Here is a 21,537-nt window from a genome sequence, read left to right on the forward strand (position 1 = left end):
CCTGGGGAAGTCCCGGGGAAGGACACAGGTCCAGCCAGGGTCGGGCCCAGCACAGGTGCTGTCATGTGAGTTGGCCAAGCGGCTGCCTATAAGGAATCTGGGTTGACATGTCCTCGTCGGCATCTCCCTCTTCCAGGAGCCAGCAACTATCAGGTGGGCTCTAAAGACGGGGGTCGCACAGTTTTCCTGAGCTGTGCTGCAGTCTGCGTGGTCCAGGGCCTCTCAAAAAATCCCTCAAACAGCAACTCATCTCAGTGGAGCAGGGACACGCCCAGGGCTCCCTGCCACACAGAGGACCGGGCACAGTCCACACTGGAACTTTCAGCCAGGATTGTGTAGAAAGCCATGCTCAGGTTCTCCTTCCCCTCACCTCCACCCAGAGACACAAAACACATCTGTAACTTCAACACAGGCTATTTTTTTCGGTTAGTAGTGTCACTGCCCCGATGGCCTGTCACCTTGCTTTTGAAGTCAGCAAACCACAGCAGAGCACAGTACCAGCCCCAGGGAGCCCATAGAAGGTACACTGGTCTTACTCAGGTGTGGCCAGTTCTGTACCATGTTCACACGTCCACTCCCACGTGGCCCCTGGGGGTTGCAAGTGGCACCAGAGCCCCGTGTGGGCTCGAGAGGCAGAGAGGGGTGCTGGGAGGTGTGCAGGGAGAAGAGGCCAGCAAGCCTCCTCCCTCAGAGCACACACATCTCCTGCAGGCCACGGGGGATTCGAAATCACACTGGATATTCTGGCATCTCTTCAGATGAATACCTTTCAAATCACCCTAGAACTACTACGTTGATATAAATAAGGAACATTAACACTTTGGTCTCGCTATATTCAGCCAACAAAAATAAATAACCCCAGCTGTTGAATGACTTAAGCCACCTTCTGAAACAGGGTAAAAGGTCTTACAAATCTCAAGAACTCCAAGATGTCTTTATTTATTTCAAATTCCAATAGAATGAATATGTTTTATCTAAATATTTTTATCACACAACTGAAACACTGAATTACTTTTTCAGAAATAGAGTTAAATACATCAATCTAGTTACAAATTCTAATATAAAGAGTACAAAATATAATGTTATAAATTGTGTTTTAAAAAAAGAAATACAAATTCTATGGTCTTTTGCATTTTACTGTCTCAAAGTACAGTTAGGAAGTTGATAAAGAATGGACGTTTCCCTTGCTGGGTGGCCCTGGGTGGGTCACTCCCCGGAGGCGAGTCAGGGCTCTGGAGTGTGTGTGAACCTCGGCAAACAAGGACCGCACCACTGCCACAAGTCCTCACCTGTGATTTCTGTTTTTCTTGCTCAGTGACTAAAATATCTGCAAATCATACGTCACTAAAGCTAAAAGCAGTAAAACGCAAACGTTCCTTCAGACACTGTCCAGGCGGAAAGGGGGAAGCCCCAAGAGCAGCCTCCTGTCTGTCTAGGGGAGCCTCTCGACTGGTCGGGTGGGCTCTCCATCTGGAGGGATGCTGGCGAAGCCTCTGGCTGTAAGTACAGGGGTGCGTTCCTCCCTACAGACTGAGGACTGCACCCACTCCCTTTGATCTGGCAGACACCCCAATCGCCCCATCAACTGCACTTGCTCTTCTGGTTGAAAGAACAGAAAATGACCAGAATCACCACCCAAGAGGCCCCAGAGAAACTGGGCTTGCCACCTGCCGCACCCTGAGAGGTGTGAGGCCCTGAGACCTCCATGTGCCTTCCAGAGATGCCTGGGTTCCGCGCCCAGCAGGGCGGCCCCAAGGCCAGGCAGAAGGTGCAGGGTAACAAGCCTGTTACAGCATCATGGGCCTCGTCCTACCAAGTGACCCCTGCAGCTCCCAGCTGCCGTTTCCCAGAGCACCTCACTTTTAAAAAACCAGTGTTTCCCTTGGGTTAAAAAATAAATAAGTAAATATCGGGGGCACATCTTAAAATATTTAATACTTTTTAGAACCAAAAAGGAAAAATCCACTTGGCTTCAAAATCTGTCTTGAGTTGACAAGGGTGAAATGCACCCACCTAAGATGACAACAAGACTCTCTAGGAAGAAATGCGGTCAGGTACAGTGGCCAATTCCCCAGAGAGACTGCACTGGGGAGGACTTAAATGTTCATTCTTTGAGAATTAAGGACTATGAGTGAATAACCTGAAGGATTTTTAGAAGCTCATCATTTGTGTGTTATGTGAATTCAGAGAGGAGGAGGAGATGTGAGCGAGGAGGAGGAAGGTGACAGGGAGAAGGTGGTGGGTGAAGCTGGTCAGGTGAGCAGAGCCAGGAAGCAGCAAGCACACGGGTCAGGGCAGGGGACAGAACAGCTGGGTGGACAGCTGAACCCTTTGTTGTCTAAGCCCACTAGACCAATACTGTAAATCTGTTAGGACACAAGGAGACGGCAGACAGCAGAGGTAGTAGAGAGTTTAACAGTCAGAGGCGACTTAGAAGCGTGTGAGACCATCATTCAGAGAAGTGGATCAAAACACAGTGGCTAAATAAATAAGAAATCATAAATCATATTAAATACTATGGTTGACCTGACACCAACAAACTCACAAACCAATACAATACTGATGATCAGAGGAAGAAAGGAGCCAGCCCTCCAGGTGGTGGGGGACACAGTGGGGGCCTGGCGGAGGGCCTGGAGCCCGCCGCCCTCACACTGCTCTCTCCCAGGAGCCAGACTCAGAGGCCACCCTGCCACAGCGGGAAGGCTCATCCCTCTCCCCCCCAGACCAACTGGGCAGGAGGTCGGGTGAATCTGCGCTTTCCCAGGTCGCTGTGAAACAGGAAGAATGCAGACGACACCTGTGTGTCACTTTGGGTACAGAAGGTCTTTTAATAACTAAAACACAGAGAACAGACAGGACCAGACCGCTAGTCCCTAAACGTCCCTGTCACCGTTTACTTTCAGCCAAGAAAATAAAAGCCAAGAAAACGCAGAAATGATCACTTTGGGGAAACTATCAAAATGATCAGACATAAACCCACAGAAGGGTGTTCTGACATCTTAGGTGGACAGAGGAAGGCACCTTAGTACCTCACTCCAAGTAACTTCCCAGAACACCCCACGATGTCGTGCGACGTGCGCGCGGACATTCCTAAGCACACCAAGACAGATCATTCCCATACATATCTGTGTAATATTATCAGGAAAAAATAAGTAAAAAAAAATAATATAGATAGATATACATAAGCTAGCAGTTACGTTGCATTGTCTGCAAGTGTGGCCGCCACCTCAACTGTCAAGTAATTTAAACTCAGTAACAAATAGAATCCAGACCCAAACATTAACTAACAATAACAATAAAATAATAATAATAATAATAATAATATAATAATCCAACAAATCATTAGAACAGGAAAGCACACTTTGGGAGTGTGTGTGTGTTTAAACAAAGTCTTTGTATCAGAAGCCCATTTTCTACAAAAACTGCACTAATCCATTACTGTATTAAGTAAACTGTTGCTCTCACCAGTATTAAAGGTTAGGATAATTTCTGTACATGTAAAATTATTGCTTTTTTTGAAAAATATATTTAGCATGCTCATTTTAATCCATTTCCTGCCTTTACAAAATTTCACAATTAAAAAAAAACTAGTAAAGCTTTTGCAAAAAATTTCACAGAACATCTTCATTCAAGGCAGCAGTAACTTTTGATAATGCATAAAATCATATGTGCAAAAATCTGAAACTTTCAGAAATATTACCATCACACATGGTGTCACGGCAATAGGAAAAGAAAATATTTATATCTGTGAAATACGATTAAGATGCGTACACTGCATGGTCTAAGGTCCTCTGTCGCGGCCGAACCCCCACCACCAACCCTCGCTGTGCACCACGAGGAAGAGGTATATAGAGCGTCTCCACCCGCAGTCTGGTGACCCCCACTGGCCGTGAGCCGTTCCTCGCCCTGTGGAGGTCACCAGGCCCAGGAGGAAAGACACCTACTTGCTGGGGTGGTGCCGGGGAGAGGTGGGGTGGGGAGCAGAAGGTTCGGAGCCGGCACCCTAGTGCCGAGGGCCCCCTCTGCTCAGGGGTTCTTCTGCCATTACTACAACAGGCCCAGACTGGGAGGACTCGGTGGCTAGGTAACTGGTTAAGACGTGCAGCCCTCCTCTGGGAGCAGTTTGCAGAATGTAGCCCTGTTACAAAAAGGTCCTGAGTTAAACAAAGAAGCCTGCTTGTCCTCGTGTCCCACTAGCTCTCCTTCCCAAAGCAGCGCGACCCCGTCCCGCGGACAGACGTGCTTCCTGGGCTGGACTCGCAGGAAGGTGGGCGGAGCGCGCTCGCAGGCAGGCATCCGCCGGCAGCAGGGGCCGGACCTCTGCGCGGTGGGGATCCTTCACCCCTTCTCCGCCGCACCCGATCTCCACGGCACCTGAAGGCCACCTCCTTCCGTGTTCTCTACTGTCCACACCCACTAAGACACGGAGAGGCAGTAGGATCGCTTCCTCGACCTCGGCTGCACCTCCGCCCCGACACCACGCGACAGTCCCGCTGAGCTCTGGGCTCCGACTACAGTGCTTAGCGTCTCTGCTCCGTCCAACACACAAGTTTCTTTTTTCCAGTGTCTCAATCTTGTCTCGGAGGCCGCGGACGTCTGGAGCCCGCTGTGCCCGCTGCACCTCTGCTCGCCCAGCGGGCGGTGGCCGGAGGGCGGCAGAGGCGCGGCCTGCACGGGCTCCAGGCTGGGCGTCTTCGCTTCCTGCCTAAGCCTCAGCGGGGAGAGGCCTCGCCACCAGGCTCCGCTGCAGTGCGGTGGCTCCGGCCGAGGTGTCTGGTCGGGAGGCCTCCGGCTCCTCCTGGGATGGTCAGGGCGCAGCGGGGCGGCAGCCAGGACATCTGGGAGGACACCGCCGAGGGCCGCCAGGGGGCGCGCGGGGCGCGGGCGCCCTAGGTTCCCTTCCTGAGGGGCAGGGTCTGCGCGGAGCCGGAGTGGGCGTGGTCTCCCCCCTGCGCGAGAAAAAGAGAACAGAGCAGCTCAGTTCCTCCTCCTCCCTCCTGGTTCAAGTTCACTCCCAGGCCAAAGCCCCAGCTGCAGCTCCAGACCCTTCCCAGCGATTCTGCCAGACTCACTGGACTCCCCCAGGGTTCGCACACACCGACTGCAGGAAGTGGTGAACCCACTGGCCCTGGAGAAGAGGCTGAGGGGGCAGGAGGGGAGGTGGGGAGCACTGGGAGGCAGCACTCCAGGGGGAATGACAGTCCCATGGCCCGGTCTAGGCCATCCATACAGGTAGGTCTGTCAGAACCTGAGAGAGCTTTCACCAATTTCTGTAAACAATCACCATGTTGGAAAAATAGCCGTGGTATCCTAGGGTGAACCGCAAGGTAAAAACAAGTGTGATTGGAGCCTGCAGCACTCACAAGTGACATCTGAAGTGCCACCATGTGAGTAGTGGCACTTGCCATCTGAGGACAAAGCAACATGGAGAGATTAATCTCACCGCACCATAGTAACATCCAACTAAAACACGAAGTGAAACAGACTGCTTGAAATTAACAGGCACACACAAACCACCACACTCACAGAAAGTTCCAGACTCCAGTTATGCCAACGGAACCCTAGACATAAGGCAGCTCTGGCAGACATCACAAATTGAGTGCTCTTCTTGAGCTATCAGTTTGAGAAAACTGCTACTTAAAGCTGGTCTGCATTCATCACACCTGCCAGTTGACATACGGTGGAAGCCAGAAGATACTCAGCAAACACACGCGGGGTTGGGGTGGGGGCAGAGTGTGGACGGCAGTGCCTCTGAGGTATGGGAAGCAGAAATCAATGGGGATGTGATAAAACTCCCTCATGTAGCTAGTGAACTTCCTGCAGTGACTTTTGCACAGCAGTATCGTGCTGGGAGAAATCTTGGGGGCTCGGTGGGATGTTCACCATCAGTAGGTCCCAGAAGTACCTATCAGGGCACATTCACAAAGAGAAGATGTATGTGGATGTACAGTGTCCTGTGTGTCTACACTCTGTACAGACTGCAGCCCTGGAGGAACTGGCCTTCAATCACCTTTGCACTGACCACAAAGACTTGCAGTGGACAGAGTGTCAGGTATGAACAATGAGCACCAACAACTCCCAACAGAGGATATGGAAGAGGGGGCTGGGGTGCTAAACCACAGGGCTCAGGAAGTTTTAAAATGTGCATTTTAGGTCTGCAAAACTTGGATAAACCCAAGAAGACTGCTAAGTTGTGTCCATAAATCCAGATGCCCAGGTCCTGTTTTCTCTTTATAATTGAAAAGATGCATTCCCATGCCTCATTTTTAGAGTCATTTTAGACCACTGATCCACTGAGGCCACCATCTTATTATTCAATAAAGCAGTCTTGCAGGGTTCTTAATGAATGGAAGACAGAACAACAGAACCCCAGAAACACCTTCATGAAGTGGACACACTGTAACATTTTGACCACATGCAAGCGGCATTTTCCCCTGGAGGGAAAACAGTGGCACAGACCCTAGCTTCTCAGTGACGCTGACACTCTCCTTAGGGCTGCTCACGTTGCAGGACAGAGACCGACTTCTGAAACTCATGAGGTCTGGTTCCCCTCCTTTCCGAGGTAAGGGCACGTACATGCAGTCTTGGGTATGTGCCAACGAAGTGTTGGCAAAGAAGCCCAATGTGCTCCAGCCGCACGTGGAGGTGCTCAGTCTCCAGGACAGGGCCTGTATCAGACAGGCAGACGGGATACCCAGGCTCAGGGACCAGCACGCAGCACAGCTTGTGGACCAAGACCTTCCCCAACACACAGCCAGTCAGCAGGGGCTCGTGACAAGGTGCCAGTGCTGCCCATGACTTTTGGTAGCACATTAGAGAAAATGAATAACTAGTCCTAAGATGCTCGTTTGGTTTTATGAATAAGAAAAATGTAAACAAATGACCTTCATTTTGAAATGTGATATATATGATGCTGAGAACCTAAAAGTGATACTAAAAATAGACCACACATATCTTCAAATACACCAACCTACCAGATTCTCAACCTGCAAAATTCTCAACCTACAAGATTGTCCATCACTTGCAGCATAATATCCATAGTTAAAAATGAGACAAGTTAGGTTGCCATTTATTTTTTCATTTCCTGTTATTTTGATTAATGGAATTAGTACTCCAGCTTAACTATTTTAAAATAACACTTAGAATAATAAGAAATAAACTACTAATCATAGTGTTTAAATTTTAGCAAGAAATCCAAACAAATCAAAATACCAGACTCAATGTTTCGATAGTCAATTTGGTCTTTTAAAACCCCAAATCAGTGGGATGAGAGGTTCATCTTTCTTGGTTTCAGAAAGTATTTTAATCCCTAATGTTTAAGGACAACATGATAATGTTAAAGCAATTCACTGCTGCAACAGTAAGCAAACCTCCCAGTTATACTTGGGCATTCACTGGTTCAGAACACCTCACCGCGTCTCATCAGGTCATTCAAAACATGTTCTTTCTAATGCATCTTGTGACCACCAGGGCCTGAGCATCTACACAATTGTGTGAAAACAGGAGAAGCATCTTAAAGAGACAGTATTATGAACACCTCCTCTCTGTGAGAATGTGGCTTCCAGGATTGGCTGTCCATGTGGACAGGTCTGTCTTCAACAAAAATATGAAAGGCACCCAGTGGACAAGGATATCCATCCACTGGTTTGGAGGAACTGCCCACAGGTGCCCACAAACAAAGATGGCTCTTTGCTACCAGTGCCTAAACACGTTTAAGTTTTTCTAGTTTTACACACACACACACACACACACACACAAATTCAAAAGAATGAGATATCCAGGCAAGAGGTAGTGATCATGAGCTACCTCCTGGAAACCCGATCTTCAACTCCAGAGGCTAAACTGCCCATTCCACACCCTGCCCATCAGTGGGATTCACTGCCGCTCTGGGAAAGTCCAGGCCTGTCGTGGAAGAGGCTCACATGGGACAGCTGCAGAAGAGAGACTGCTCCCAGACACACAGCAAAGGGCACTGTGTCACGTCTCCTCAAAGTTCATGTGTGCTGATGAGAACTTGGATTCTGGCCTGGGACTAGTGACATCAGTTGCATAGATTCACCTGGAGCTCACAACTCCGAGATTGTTCCACTAGAGATCGGTGTGCTAGGATTTTTTAGAATTTTCTAATTCAGAAAACACTAACATGGAAAGTCGGGCAGTTTTCCGTGGCTGGACACCTAACACCCAACAACAGCCATTCTCAACTGGGGGTCTTGTGAGAACCACAATTAGCAGCTGGATGCATGAATGGAAGACAGAAGACAAAACTCTTCCCAAGCTGGGTTTCCTCGTGTCCTGCCTTTACAAACAACTAGCAACCTGCCTCTTAAATGAGGCACGTGCACACACAAGCTCAGGTGGCCCTGAGAAAGCAAGGACACACAGCAGAGACCAGAGGCCCTGGGGGAGGTTCTTAGTACCTGCTGGTGGCTGTGCAGACGTGGCGTCCCATGTGCCTGCATGCGCGTTGCTCACCGTGCTCCCTGGTCACTAGGACAACAGCTCATTCCCAGAACACTCCGGAGGAGACCTGGCTGGACACATGCCCTCGCCAGGCGCTGCACCTCTTCACTTACTGTGCCCAGTAAGTGTGCCCTCACTGTTCCACAGAAAGGAAACCCAGGGGACATCAAGGTGAGTCTAAAGGTGGGCATCGAGGTGAGAGAGCCGCTGTCCTAACACTTCACACCATTCAGGTCTCTGGGTGGAAGTGGCTGACCTCGAATGAACTCAGTGCTGACGGCTATCCAGCAGAAAGAGGCTCATCAGAATCTTTCCTCTCCATCCAAACCAGTGCATCCCTGCCTGCTGGACATGCCCTTTTTTCTCATCCAAAAGCCACCTCAAACTTGACAATTACTCTGAAAATGGGTCCACCCTGCTTCTCCTTCCAGGCTCTGGAATGGGCTGGCCCATGTAGCTGCCTCACTCAGAATGCTGAGTGGGCCCAATCACTCTTCTTCCCTCGCAGCCAGGACCCCTGCACCCCACCTCCTCCCCAGCCTCTCTTGAATTTTCCCTCCTCCTCCAGCCCCCCAACTGGGCTGCCCAGTCTCTCACTGGGCTCACCTCAAGAGTCTGCAAAGGGCTACCCAGCCCCCTGCCCAGAACCTCCACAAGTCCACAAGGCTGGGTCGGCAGATGTCAGCCCTCCACCTGGTGCTCTAGCATGGACACTCCGTGTCCCAGTGAGGACAGCCTTCTCCCTCACTTCTGCCCACCTGTTCCAATTGGCCCTCCTCCAGCCACACTCACCTTCAGATAGCTCCTCCAACAGATCACACTCTTCCATTTCAGGTCTTTCACATTCTGGGCTCTCCTCTGGGAATGTCCACCCTCCACCCTTGTTGCGAGGCAATGCACCTGTGACCTTGTCTAAACCAAGCATCAGCCTCAGCTTGACCTGCAGTGGATACCCAGTAAACCCCGTTCACGGGGGAATACATGATGACCAGAAAACTCAATTTCCAAGGATTGTTTCTACTGGACAATTGAGCATCTATTATCTATATGTAAAAGTGTATGTCAACTTCTGTCACAGCAGACGATCACTACATGAGTATGCAGCATCATGTGATCCAAAAGAAAGCCCCCATGATCTATAGTTTCATAAGCCCACAGGAAAAGAATTTGATTTAAGTATTTATTAATGTTAGTAGAGCACTCCAAGCCCAAAAAGGAAAGGCCGATAAGCATAACGAGGCACATGCTACACATAAATAGCTACAAAAACATTGGGGACATCCAGGATAGATCCTATGCCACACTGCAGTTGTAATTTCTGTAAATAATGAGAACTGCAGAGTGAGAAGAAGAACCCTAACATTTAAACCTCTACCCACTACTGATGTGCTTTCCAATTATTCTGGCCCACAAGTCTCCATGGGAATTCTTAAAGACACAGTTCCAAAGTATCTCAAGGAAAATGGAGCTTTCTTACCAACCCAGAATGTTCAGCGATGGGTCAACAAAAGCACTGTCAAGGAAAGGAGAGACAGAGCTACCGCCAGAGGCCCTGACCTCGAGTATGGGATCCAACCTAGGGGCTGGTCCTGAGAGGTGTGCTCACTGAGCCCAGACTGAACACCTCGGGCCCGTCTACTATGGGAAGAAAGCTGACCTGTGCACAGGGCAGAGTCTGCAGTCAGAGTCTTCTTATCAGACGGCAGGGACATCGCACAGAGAATGCACATGTGCAGACAAGACAGGGGGAGGGCACAAGAGGGATCGGAGCCCAAGAGCACCTGCCCTCTGGCTACCTGAGGTCACAGGAGACACCCGGGGCCCTGCCGACACTGTGGAGCAGCCCTGGGGACCAGGCTCACACAGGGCTCTGTCACTTTCTATGCTCACCCATTGGCCCCCGTGTGAGAGCCACATGCTGACAGAAGCACACAGGTGCATATGGGTGTACACACAGGAGCACAAGCACACGGGCACACACAGAGGTGCACACACACGGGGCACACACACAGGGGACACACATGGGTGCTCACGCACACAGATGCACACAAATGTGTACACACACAGGTACATGTACACACAGGTGTGCACACATGGATGCATTCACAGGTGAACACAGACACACACGTATGCACACATGTGCCCATACACAGAGGCATACATGGGCCCACACGGGTGCTCACATACACGGACACGCACAGGTGCACACACACAGGTGCACACAGGCACACACATGGATGCACGCATACACAGGCACCCTAATGCACTGTTGCCATGCCAAGCAATGCCCACAGCACAAGAACCAAGGCACACCGCCCTGCCACACCACGCTCATCATGCTGGCCACAAACACTCCCTACAAGAAGCACAAACGTGTTTGTAAAGGAGGCTAAATGTAATTCACTCTCAAGTGAACTCAGACTCCAGCCATTTGGGTAAAAATAGCGTGAATTTCTAGTGTTTTCCATCATCCCCAGCACCATTGCCCCCCGGCACCATCGCCCCCCAGCCCTGTGCCCCTGACCTCTTGATGTTCACCCATCACCTGGGGACTGTCCAAGGGCGCGTTGTGAATGAGGCCAGCAGTACCACCACTCCCCTCGTGGAACACCCTTGGTGCTCTGGTGGTGTCCCATTAAGCACCTGCCAACACCACGCTGAAACCCAAACACCCAATTACGTGTAGGACCTACTTGTTTGGGAGCATCCGTGGAGGCGGGGTGAACTTCGGAACCTCGGGGACCGTCACACTCAAACACCACTGTGGAAACAAGGGGTCCATTAGCAGATGGGCAAGCTTCCTGAGCATGCATGCTCACGAGCCCACTGCAGATTTAGCACTCTCACAAAAAGACACCAGTGCCTAGCCTGTGGCGGGAAAACACCAATTTACCATGACACTTACAGTAAGATACTGTGATAATGGCTGCCTGGGGCTGCTGCCCTCTAATTCGACTGTGCTAGAGAAGAAAGCCCTCACTGACAAGGCTCGTTACCAGTGTGTGTGAAGGGCCCTCTTCCTGCATTACTGAACATCTGGCCCACATCACTTTGCATCAGGCTGCTTCCGCGTGTGCCCTTCTCTCTAAGGCTCCTGCTATGTCTTGACACTGTCTGCTGCCCTGTCAGGTCTCCCTGCAGAGGGCTGAGGGCTCTGCAGGACACCACTGACCAACCAGAGGATTCTGGGCCTATCCACGGTCCAGCCAGTCTGGCCACGGCTGGCCCTGTTTGGGCTAGAAGGGCACTCGATTTCCATTTGTGCTGAGGACAATGTGATTTTAACATATGCATTTCTGAAGCATCTACTCTAATTAAAATAGAACATTTCAAACAGCCTTATCTCAAGTGAAACCACATGCAACTTGGGATGCAAAGATAGAAAAAAGGAAATCCTTTCAGGTGCTGAACAGAGGAGCTCGCACCTGTAGTCTACACATGCGCACAACGTGAACCGACTGGTGGACGCAGCCCCCACACCATGCTGCCCGGGGACGGGGGTACCTGTGTGTGCCCGCACATGGGCCCTGAGGTGGCTTGGCTGGTGGAAGCTCTTCCCGCATTCGACACACACGAAGTCTCCCGGGCGAGCCTGTGTCCGCAGCGTCCCTGCTGTGGCGTGGCGTGGCGTGGCGTGGCGTGGCGTGGCACGTTTGGTGTAGTTGGCATGGAGGTGAGGAGTCGGGAGGGTAGGAAGAGGGGGGAGAGGAAAACATCATTAGTCTGTCTAACACATCAGCGTGGGAGGCCACCCCCAGGCCCTGGTGACAACTGCCACCTTCATCTCAGCTCGGCTGACAGACCAGGCAGGCTCAGGACTGCAGGGTGAATAAATTACAGGGAATTAAAAACTGCTTCCAGGACAGGATGGGGACCAGGAGGCACCACTGGGCTGCTGGGCTGTGGTGGGCGTGTGGCTCTGAGCAGCTGGATGCACGGCCACCACCACTCAGCTGTCAAGCAGCATGTCTGTCGGGCAAATGAGAGTGACAGGGCGTGACAGAGGTGATGCATACAGACAACAGGAAGTGGCCAGGACCAGAGCCCAGCAGTGCCCCTGGCTCCTGCCTGAGTGAGCCCGGCCCTCGGCAGCCAGACCCCCTCTGACTCTCCTTCCTGTCTGCCCCAGCAGAGAGGGGACAAATGGGACCCCCCCAAGCCAGCCAGAAAGGTGGCAGCTCCAGGCAAGCACGGTGGTGGCCCAGGAGCTTTGGTGAAAGGTAACAACACCCAGCGGTCCTGGAAGATCACTGACTACGCTGGACCTGAGCCCTGGGCTTGTGTTTCCTCAGATCCAAAAAGACTCCACTGGCTTTTGGAGGAAAGGAAAGGGGCAGGGGGTTTGCTCTCCTCTGCCCCTTTCCTGCCCTGCGCTTGCTGTGGAAAAGCCTGCTTTCCATGTCACAGCAGCTCCAAAGAATCTCCCCGTCTGCCTCTGTGTGCCCAGGGGAACTCAACTCCAGGGAGGGAACACCAACTAGAAAGTCAGGCCTGGAGCAACAAATTCGTAAAAGGACCATCATTTAGTGCGCATTTCTGCCTTAAAGTCTGACGTTTGACTAGGAAACTGGGGCAAGGAAGATGAGGGAGGGCCCACAGTGAAGCTGGCTGTAAGGCCCGTGCTCAACCTGCTTTTCCTGCCCCAGTTCAGAGTGGCTCTGCAGACCAAAAAACAGCCTAAAGTCACCTTAGGCAACATAATACTGGGGAAACAGGAACACAATATACAGAATGTCCAATTTTTTTTTTATATTTTTTAAGTTGTCAATGGATCTTTATTTATTTTTATGTGGTGCCGAGAATCGAACCCAGTGCCTCACATGCGCTAGGCAAGCGCTCTGCCACTGAGCCTCAAGCCCAGCCTTGTCCAGTTTATTATTTGACAGATCATGAGAAAGATTTTTAGAGAAATCTGAGAACTTGCTCACGAAGCCCAAGGGAGAGAACTTCTATCCAGTACTCGTCTACAGCCACAGGCCGCTGCCCAGCATGGACAGGAGCCTGTTCATGATAGAAGCACGGTGGCAGTTCAGGCGGGAGCCGCCCAGGTGTCCTGGGCACCCATGATGCTGCTGCTTCACGGTCCCGATTCTAAGGCTTTTGGTCTGGACAATGGTTTGTTGCGTATAACCCCCAAAACACAGGCAGCCAAAGCAAAAATGCACAAATGGGACTGCATCTAACTAGAAACCCAGAAAGCAAGCCAGGGAAACCAAGGGGATGGCAGCCCAGGAACCAAGAAAAGCAGCAGACCCTGTGTCTGCAAAGGGTTCATGCCTAAAACACACGAACCAAAGCCCCCTTCCCCTGCCAGTGCTGGGGGCAAACCCAGGTCCACATGCACACTGGCCAGGTGTTCAGCCTCTGAGCTGCATCCCCGCCCCAAGGAAGCTTCCGATGGATGCCCGAGGAGTCCCACACTCACAGCCAAGTGTCTGGGATTGCCCGCCCTCTGTGGGGCACACTCAGCCTGCCCAGTGCTGACTGACGCTCAGCTGCTCAGGAGTGCCGGCCTTCCCCTCGTTCCCGTTTAGGAAAGCTCCACCAGAGAACCACTGCGCTCCCACCCAGCTTCTCCGTCCGCACTCTGCAGCCAGCCCCTGGGAAACATCTCTGGCCAGCACCCCGATCCTGTGGGTTTTCCTTGGTACAGTCTGGACCACGTCTCAGGGCAGGATCCAGCTACAAGCTGCACACAACCTATGGATGAGCAGACACCAACACCCACGACATCCAACAATGGCGACATCATCATCTTCTACATAACTATTTTAACTGGAAATTACTTCTTAATCAGCAACAGGAAAATCAGTGCTTCCACAGCCCACCTGAACTTCGTGAGAAAGCACGTGTGTGTGAGCACGCCCACCACTGATCTGCCGTGCATCTCCCAGAGCACCTTCTCTTCACTCCTGAAGGACGGGTGCTTGCCCTCGGTGGACAATGACATCATGCTAAGCCTAGGCCAAAACAGTGAGCTCATCCAAAAGGTCCTACACTTCACCTGAACTGATGACTGGCAGGTGAGCAGTCTGAACATGCTGACCCAGAAACTTCAGGTGTGTGCAGAAGGCGGCCTGGAGAGTGCAGAGAAGGCCAAGCCAGCCTCGGGCACACAGGGCCTCATCACATGGCTTCTACCCGCACGGGGAGACCAGCAAGTCTCCAAGCACAGAGCTGGAACTTGCTCAGGGAGCACACACGGTCGTCATGCTAATGCACCCTTGGTCTGAGCGGTTTTTTGAAAGTTATAAGAAGAAAGACCTTCCGTGTTATTTTATTTAGAATCATCATTCCATTATCTTCACATTTCTGCTCTGAAATCCACATTATCATACAACACAGGCAGGCCCTGAGGTCTGGAGACACACATGGCTTGGTATTTTACTACTCCTGCACGGGTGAACCACTTGTGCTACAGCCATGTTTCTAAACTCGGTGGTCACACTGCAGCAGATCCCAGAAAATGCAGAGGCTTTTACACTTCATGTTCCCAAGAAGACAGGGACAGTCATTTCTCTCCTCTTGTACTGGGGCCCCCAGATGACTCAATCCTACAGAAGCATCATCAGGGAAAACCATGCAGAACTCCTCTGAGAAGCCGCTTTCTAACCATCATGGTGGCTGAGGAGCATCATGGTGCATTCTCTGCACACAGGGGACCCACCCCGTGGCACAACCACGCATGGCGTCCTCAGCCATGTCACACATAGCGGGTGGCATCTACCCTGCCTGCAGGTGCTGCCATGGCTGTGCGTCCAGTGGGTGCCCCTACAGAGAAGCTGTGGACCTCACATCTGTAGGAGACACACAGCAAACGCGTCGGGGGATGAGAGAAGAGTCAGAAAGTATTGGCACCCCCAGGCTGTAAACCAGAATGACTCGCTGACTAGGGAGGAAGGAGACTGCATCCAGATATGACTCAAAACCACCCTCATTCTCCCACCTCCACCCACGCACACACAGGCCTTGCTTCTGAGCAGAAGCAGGTAGAAAGCAGAACCTCAGGTGTGTTCAGTGTTGGGTAGCCCGTCCATGGTGCAGCTGCTCTGCACCTGAGACCCCACGGCCGATGCAGAGGCCAGCAGGAAGCGTCATGCTCTGCTCACCTCTCGGGGTCAGACGCACCAAGCCTGCCAGGCTTCCTTCCGGCATGGCACGTTAAACGCTTTAGAAACTGTTAACAAACAAGGAGGAACAAAAGGTCCAGCCCCAGAGGGGCAGCAATGCCCAAGGAAAAATGTTCACTCTGGAAAGGACAGGGAGCAGGCCAAGGGCACAGAGGACTGTCACGGAGAGCTCCGATCCGCTTGCCAGCAGCCCAAGGAAGTGTGGCATCACTGGAGGAAGCAGAGCTCAGGGCCCCAGGGCGGCCAGTCCTTCCAAGGGCACTTGACCTACAGCTGGTCGGCACCCTAGAGCACACTGATCAGAGACCTGGGCGAGCTCGTCTCCGCCCCTTCTCCAAAGCTCGCAGGTAGAATCCTAAAAATGCGCTAGTTAATGTGTGTATTTAAGCCCCAAAATTCTAAAACACTTTTCCTTAAGAAACCCAGATCATCCCAGAGGCTCAGGAGGCTGAGGCAGGAGGATCACAAGTTCAAAGCCAGCCTCAGCAATTCAGCAAGGCCCTAAGCAACTTAGTGAGATCCTGTCCCTAACTGAAATATAAGAGAGGATTAGGGATATGGCTCAGTGGTTAACCAGGAGCAGGTTCAATGTCCAGTACCAAAACTTTAAGGAAAAAAAAAAATCAGAATGAATTTGGGGACCAAAAACTTGCAGGTTTATTCCTGTGTTTCAATGTATACATTAGAAGAATAAATAATCTAAAAACACATTTGCTCTATGGACTACTGAGTATTTTTCACATTGCAAAGATCAATATTCAACCTCTTTCTTAAAAAAAAAAAAAAAAACTCCTTAAAACCATTCTTTTTTTTTTTTTTAACTTTTAAGGAAAACATTTATTGCTACTCATACTTCAAATTCTGGCATCTGAAGATCTCAAACCTTAACTTCAGTTCTATGAGAACAACAGGTCCTTCCCTGGCCCCAAGGAGCTCCAGGGCCTGTTAATACTTGACCCTAGCCCCTAGCCGTCAGCTCTTTAAACAAGGAGTGTGGGTGGCTAAGAGAAAGTGGTCAAGACCCGGCACAGACACCCAGCTCAGCGGAGGAAGAGGAGGACGGGGTGAGGAGCCGCCAAGACCCACGTACCAGCAAGGCAGCCCCCTCCCCTGTTCCAAAGGCTCCTCTTCAGAGGAAACTCACACCCTCAAACCACGGGTGGCCTCCACCCAAGGCCAGCCACACACCAGCACTGCCCCAATAGCAGCCATCTACAAGACCACACGAGACTGACCCCAGTCACCTAACTGCACCTGGAAAAGGACAGTGCTAGCCGCGGCCCTCTGCTAGAAGGGTCAGCATGGCAGGCCTCAGGCCCTGGGTGCCTGTGAGCCTCAGTCTCATCTGGAGTATCAGACAGGCACAATGGCCGGTCTCCAAGGCCCTCACTGCAGACCCCAGGAGTGGACAGCACTTCAGACTTCTCCCCTGGAGAAACGCTTTGGGGGCCCTCCTCAGAGGGCAGGCAGACTCAGTGTCACTCCACTCCAGAAGGGCAACCCTAGATCAGGGAGGCACACAGCTCCACGCACAGGGCGCCCAGCAGGTGAGCCTGCCAGCACCCCGGCCCACTTGCATGGCCATGCCAAGGCCTGGGAGGCCTCTCAGCAGGTCCCCTAAGCCCAGGGCCTGGCCCTAACGGTGCTTCTGACTTCCAAGAATCTGAGGTACTGGATCCATTTCAAAAACTGACCGACTTTAAGAAACTGCAGGTCAAGACAGACATTCTGTTCCAAGAAGCACTGGCATGACCCTGGTAATGAACGGAGAGACAGCGCCACAGCAGGCTTATCCACTTTGTTTCAATAGGGTCTAGATTTCCTGGTGTTCTGGATGGTCAGTTAGAGTGACCTCTGATTCACATTCAAGAGCAAGAGTATTGTATCCAACGGGGCATGAGGAAAACTGCTGGTCAGTACTGGCCAAGTAACCTAATCTGAAATCCCAGAATCTGAAATGCTCCAAAATTCAAAATACTTTGATTCACATAATACTACAAGTAGAAAACTCCACAACTGACCCCTGATGAGTCGAAGTACACAAACATCGTTTCATGTACAAACTTATTAAAATCACTATGTAAAATTACCTTCTGAGTCTGGGCATAACGTACACATGAACCATAATGAATTTTGTCTTTATATTTGGGTCCCATTCCCAAGATATCTCATTATACATATGAAAAGATTCCAAAATCCAGACAAATCCAAAATCCAAAACCCTTCTGGTCCCAAGAGAGGTTCAGTCAGCAACTCCGTCAGCTCTCCACAGAGGTCCCTGGGCCACCGGACCGGGGACCGGGAACACGGGCTCAGGAGCGGCAGAGCAACCAGTTCTGGGTTCCTACAGCTCATGGGCCACTGCTCTTGGAGGGCTGCTCAGATGTTCTGAAGTTAACGTGTAAAATGCAATGGCCACTTCAAATGGACATCCTCCTTTGAGAAACAAGCACAACCAACTTCTACCAAGGCTTTGTTTAAGATGGCAAAAAGGGGGGCGGGTGGTCCTCCAGTCAGCCTGCTCCTTCAGATTTCAATGTGGAGCAAGGGGCCAGGTTTCCAAACTCAGCAGGGAGGCTGGCTCGCCCACCGCGGGCCTGGCACGGTCTCTACAGGGTCACCCTGGAACTGGGGGAGCTGTCCCATCCTCCCGGCTGGCCAGGGCCAGGAGGACAGCATGCCATGTGACGGCACACCTGCACACCTTCCTGGGGGCTCCTGGGTGTCCAGGGAAGAGGGAGCCCACAAGTCTTACCTCTGTGCTCCGGCCCAGGGCTGCTGATGCCCCAGCCCTGGTAGAGCGTAGCAAAGTCCTTTGGAATGTACGTCTTAAAGATGTTGAGGATGTCCAAACGCTTCTCGTGGCCCTCGGCTGCGGACTCCTGTTTGGTGGAGTGTGAGACAGGGGGCGCCCCGGCCATTCCTGCCTGGGCCTGCAACGCTGCGTCCCCTCTGGATCCTGCAGCACCGGTAGCCAGAGTCCTCGGCTCCTGGGCCGCCTTTGAGGGGGGCTCACGGGGAGGTAGTGGAGGGCCCCCTTCACCTTTCACAGGAGGTGGGCCCTGAGGCTGAGGGCTGAATTTGGCTTTCAGGGAGTCGGGGGCACTGTGCTTATTTGGAGGGGCATAGCCAGCCCCCATGGAGGGTGCTCCGTACTTCTCCACGGGCTTGCTGTTGGCCAGTGGCTGGGCACCCACCCGGGTTATGACAGAGGGCGTGGGGGTGGCACTTCTGCCAAGGCCCCCGCTGCCCAGGACAGACGCTGGCTTGGAGCTGGCCTCCGGCCTGGGTTTGGCTGGGGGCCCCTGCCCTGCAGCACTGGGAGGCTCCTGGCTGTGGCCTGGCTTGGCCTGCCGATTCCCGTCAGGACCAGACGCCCACAGTGCACAGGGGCTCCCGGAATGGCTCTCCTTATTCTTAGGCATGCTAGCGGCTTTCAGGGTGGCCCCCAGGGGAGAAGAGCTGCCTTTGGGTCCTGGCGCACCCCCTGGCACCTGAGTGCGGGTGAAACGAGCAAGGAGCAGGGGCTGGCACTCCTTGCCCCCGAGGGCGGGTGGAGGGCCCGTGCGTCCGCTCCGGGCCAGGAAGACCAAGTGGTTTCTGATGCTCTTGTGGCCACTGGGCTGCGTCCACTGGGGGGCCATGGCGTTGTAGCTGACCCTGTGCCAGATACGCTTATGCATCCACAGAACCTCCGGGTAGTAGGTCTTGTGGCTGCAGTAAGGACATGGGTGAGTGACCAAAGCAGCTTGCAGGGAGGGGACCGCTTCCTTACTGCCAGGTTCATCCCGGGTGGACCTCATGCTCAAATCGAGCGGGATCAGATCTGCAGAGGGCGCCCTTTTTCCTCCCCCGGAATGCTCTTTATTGTGCAAGTCAGACAGCTTTTCTTTAGGGTGGCCAGCATGGCTCTCCAGTGCAGGCTGCAGGTCAGTTCCTTCCACAACTGAAGGGAAATCCACACCGTCGCCAGAGCTGGGCGCCTCCTGCTTGGGGTGAAATGCTGGCATCTTTAAGTCAATAGAAAATCTATGTTGTTCAGGGCGTTTGGAAGTCTCTCTGCTACTGCCTTCAAGTATGGACACAGAGGCTGCAACCCCCGCCTGGCGCTCGCTGGCGGCGTTTTCTGGCGGGTGAGTCCCAGGTTTGTGACTCTGGTCTCCGTTGGAGAGCACAGTGGGTGCTACCTCTTCGGAAGAGCAGCAGCGCCGCGGCTGTCCCCCTGGAGGATGCAAAACGTGAAAGCGGAGGTTACCATTTCCAGTCAGAACACAGCAAGACAGGAATCCAACAGCGGCCCCGGTGCGGGAAGACGCCTGCGGCCGCAGAGGAAGCTCCCGCTCCGGACCTGCACCCAGGACTTCTGCAGGAGCCACCAAGCAGCAGGTGGCGCTGCGCCAGGCAGGGCTTCTCTCCTTAGCAGCTGGGTCCCCAGCCACGTGCATCTATCTCCACTGTCACTAGTCAACTGACAGTGACATCTCACTCAACGTGCCCCACGTGTGCAGCGTGGGGGAGAGAACTTAATCACCTATAACCACACAATACTTCTGTGGCTTTCAGCCACTGTTCCACCAGGGCTCCCGTGGACTCCGGGCTCAGAACACCGGAGCAGTCAGCCGCAGGCCCTAGGCACACAGAGGGCTGACAGTGGCTCAGTCCCTCTGCAGCACCCAGGGCCTGCCCCAAACTGCAGCCTAATCCAGCAGAAGCCCATCCCAAGAGCTTCCCCATGAAGGCAATTTCCCAGTCCTAACCTGGATGCCACCTTCCCTTCAGAGGCTTGTGAGTGAAGAGGTGGCCATTCTATCCTTGTCTGCCTGGTCACCCAGGGGTCATCCACCCCAAGGAAGCCATGCATGCCCTGGGTGCAGTGCTGAGCTGGGAGCTCCTGAAGCCGGGCGGGAGAGCTGGGGCGAGCACGCCTGGGGAGAGCGCAGCCCTCAGCTCATCCGGGAAGGCACCACGCCCGCCCTGCATTTACACCTAGAAATTTCACAAGACGGACACCATTCTGGACATGGTGAAGCTTCCTGAACCGCAGAAGGTGGAATTCTTCATCACCAAAAGCCCACAGTGGCCCTTCCTCCCCCAGCCATGTTGCTCAGGGGAAGATTAAAACCTTAGGTGTCTGTTTCTGAGACGCTCTGATGATAGTGGTTTTTAAATAATATCTTTGAGATTTTGACATTCTGTGGAGTGTAGGCATCTACTCACCCAGAATGTTCCTTTAAAACGTTCTAGGTGTATTTTTGTAGGCAAGACTCAGAAACTCAACCTTATTACAACAATCTATCCCAAGGCTCCCAGTCAGGGTAGGAACACCCATTGCAAGAGGCACTAGCCCAGAGGGAAAGGGGATAAATGTCCCTTTCCGCCTACAGCAGCTGGTGAGCCGCACTCACAAGCCCTTTTAAAGGATTATGCCCATGTAAAAAGGTGTCTAGGATGTGGCAACCAGCAGAATTGGTGAGCAGGAAAAGTAAGCCGTCTGCCTCTCGTCACCCCAGAGGGCGGGCATTGGCACAGGGCCAGGTCTGCTCCTCTGTCGTGGGTAGAAGCAGCCACTGCTCAGAAAGGAAAAGGACCAGGCCCTTCACTTGGACTTCGGCAGGGAAGGAGGTCTCCCTCGTGCTGAGCTCAGGGATGCTTGGAGCGTGCGAAGTCATTACTCAGCGCTCCCAGGAAGGAACATGCGGTGGGTGGGTCCCCGTATTAAAAGGACCGAGAATTTATGAAAACACAGGCCAAAGGCCATCAGTTGGTTCCTGAGTGGAAACACGAGGCTGTGAAATCCGACGCTGCACATGTGGGGCCTTCTGAGCACAACGGTCCGAGTCACCCAAGTTCACGCTCCAGTGAGGACCGTAAAACATCCCAGAACTTCTAGCACCTCTGACCAAGAAACTGAGTAATAAATAACCCTGAGCAAAGAATATAACCC

The 21,537-nt window shown here is 52.4% G+C and overlaps 1 protein-coding gene across 6 annotated transcripts in view; it reads right to left on the reverse strand.

Annotated features, from left to right (window-relative positions):
• Nucleotides 1-917: 917 nt before the first annotated feature.
• The window catches only part of ZNF516 (zinc finger protein 516), a 104,354-nt gene continuing 83,734 nt past the window's right edge, over nucleotides 918-21,537 (reverse strand). For 5 of the 6 annotated variants that reach the window (XM_081263196.1, XM_081263193.1, XM_081263192.1 and 2 more), the window contains 4 exons: nucleotides 18,349-19,815; nucleotides 11,968-12,075; nucleotides 11,157-11,224; nucleotides 918-4,949 (listed from right to left, as the gene is read on the reverse strand). In XM_081263196.1, the coding sequence (XP_081119322.1) occupies nucleotides 4,890-4,949; nucleotides 11,157-11,224; nucleotides 11,968-12,075; nucleotides 18,349-19,815 (1,703 nt within the window). In that variant the 3' untranslated portion in view covers nucleotides 918-4,889. The remainder of the gene's footprint in view (nucleotides 4,950-11,156; nucleotides 11,225-11,967; nucleotides 12,076-18,348; nucleotides 19,816-21,537) is intronic. The other variant, XM_081263197.1, reaches the window with a different exon arrangement.

This window comes from Spermophilus citellus (genome assembly GCF_964194105.1).
Source record: "Spermophilus citellus genome assembly, chromosome: 12".
In the NCBI taxonomy this organism is placed as follows: Eukaryota; Metazoa; Chordata; class Mammalia; order Rodentia; family Sciuridae; genus Spermophilus; species Spermophilus citellus.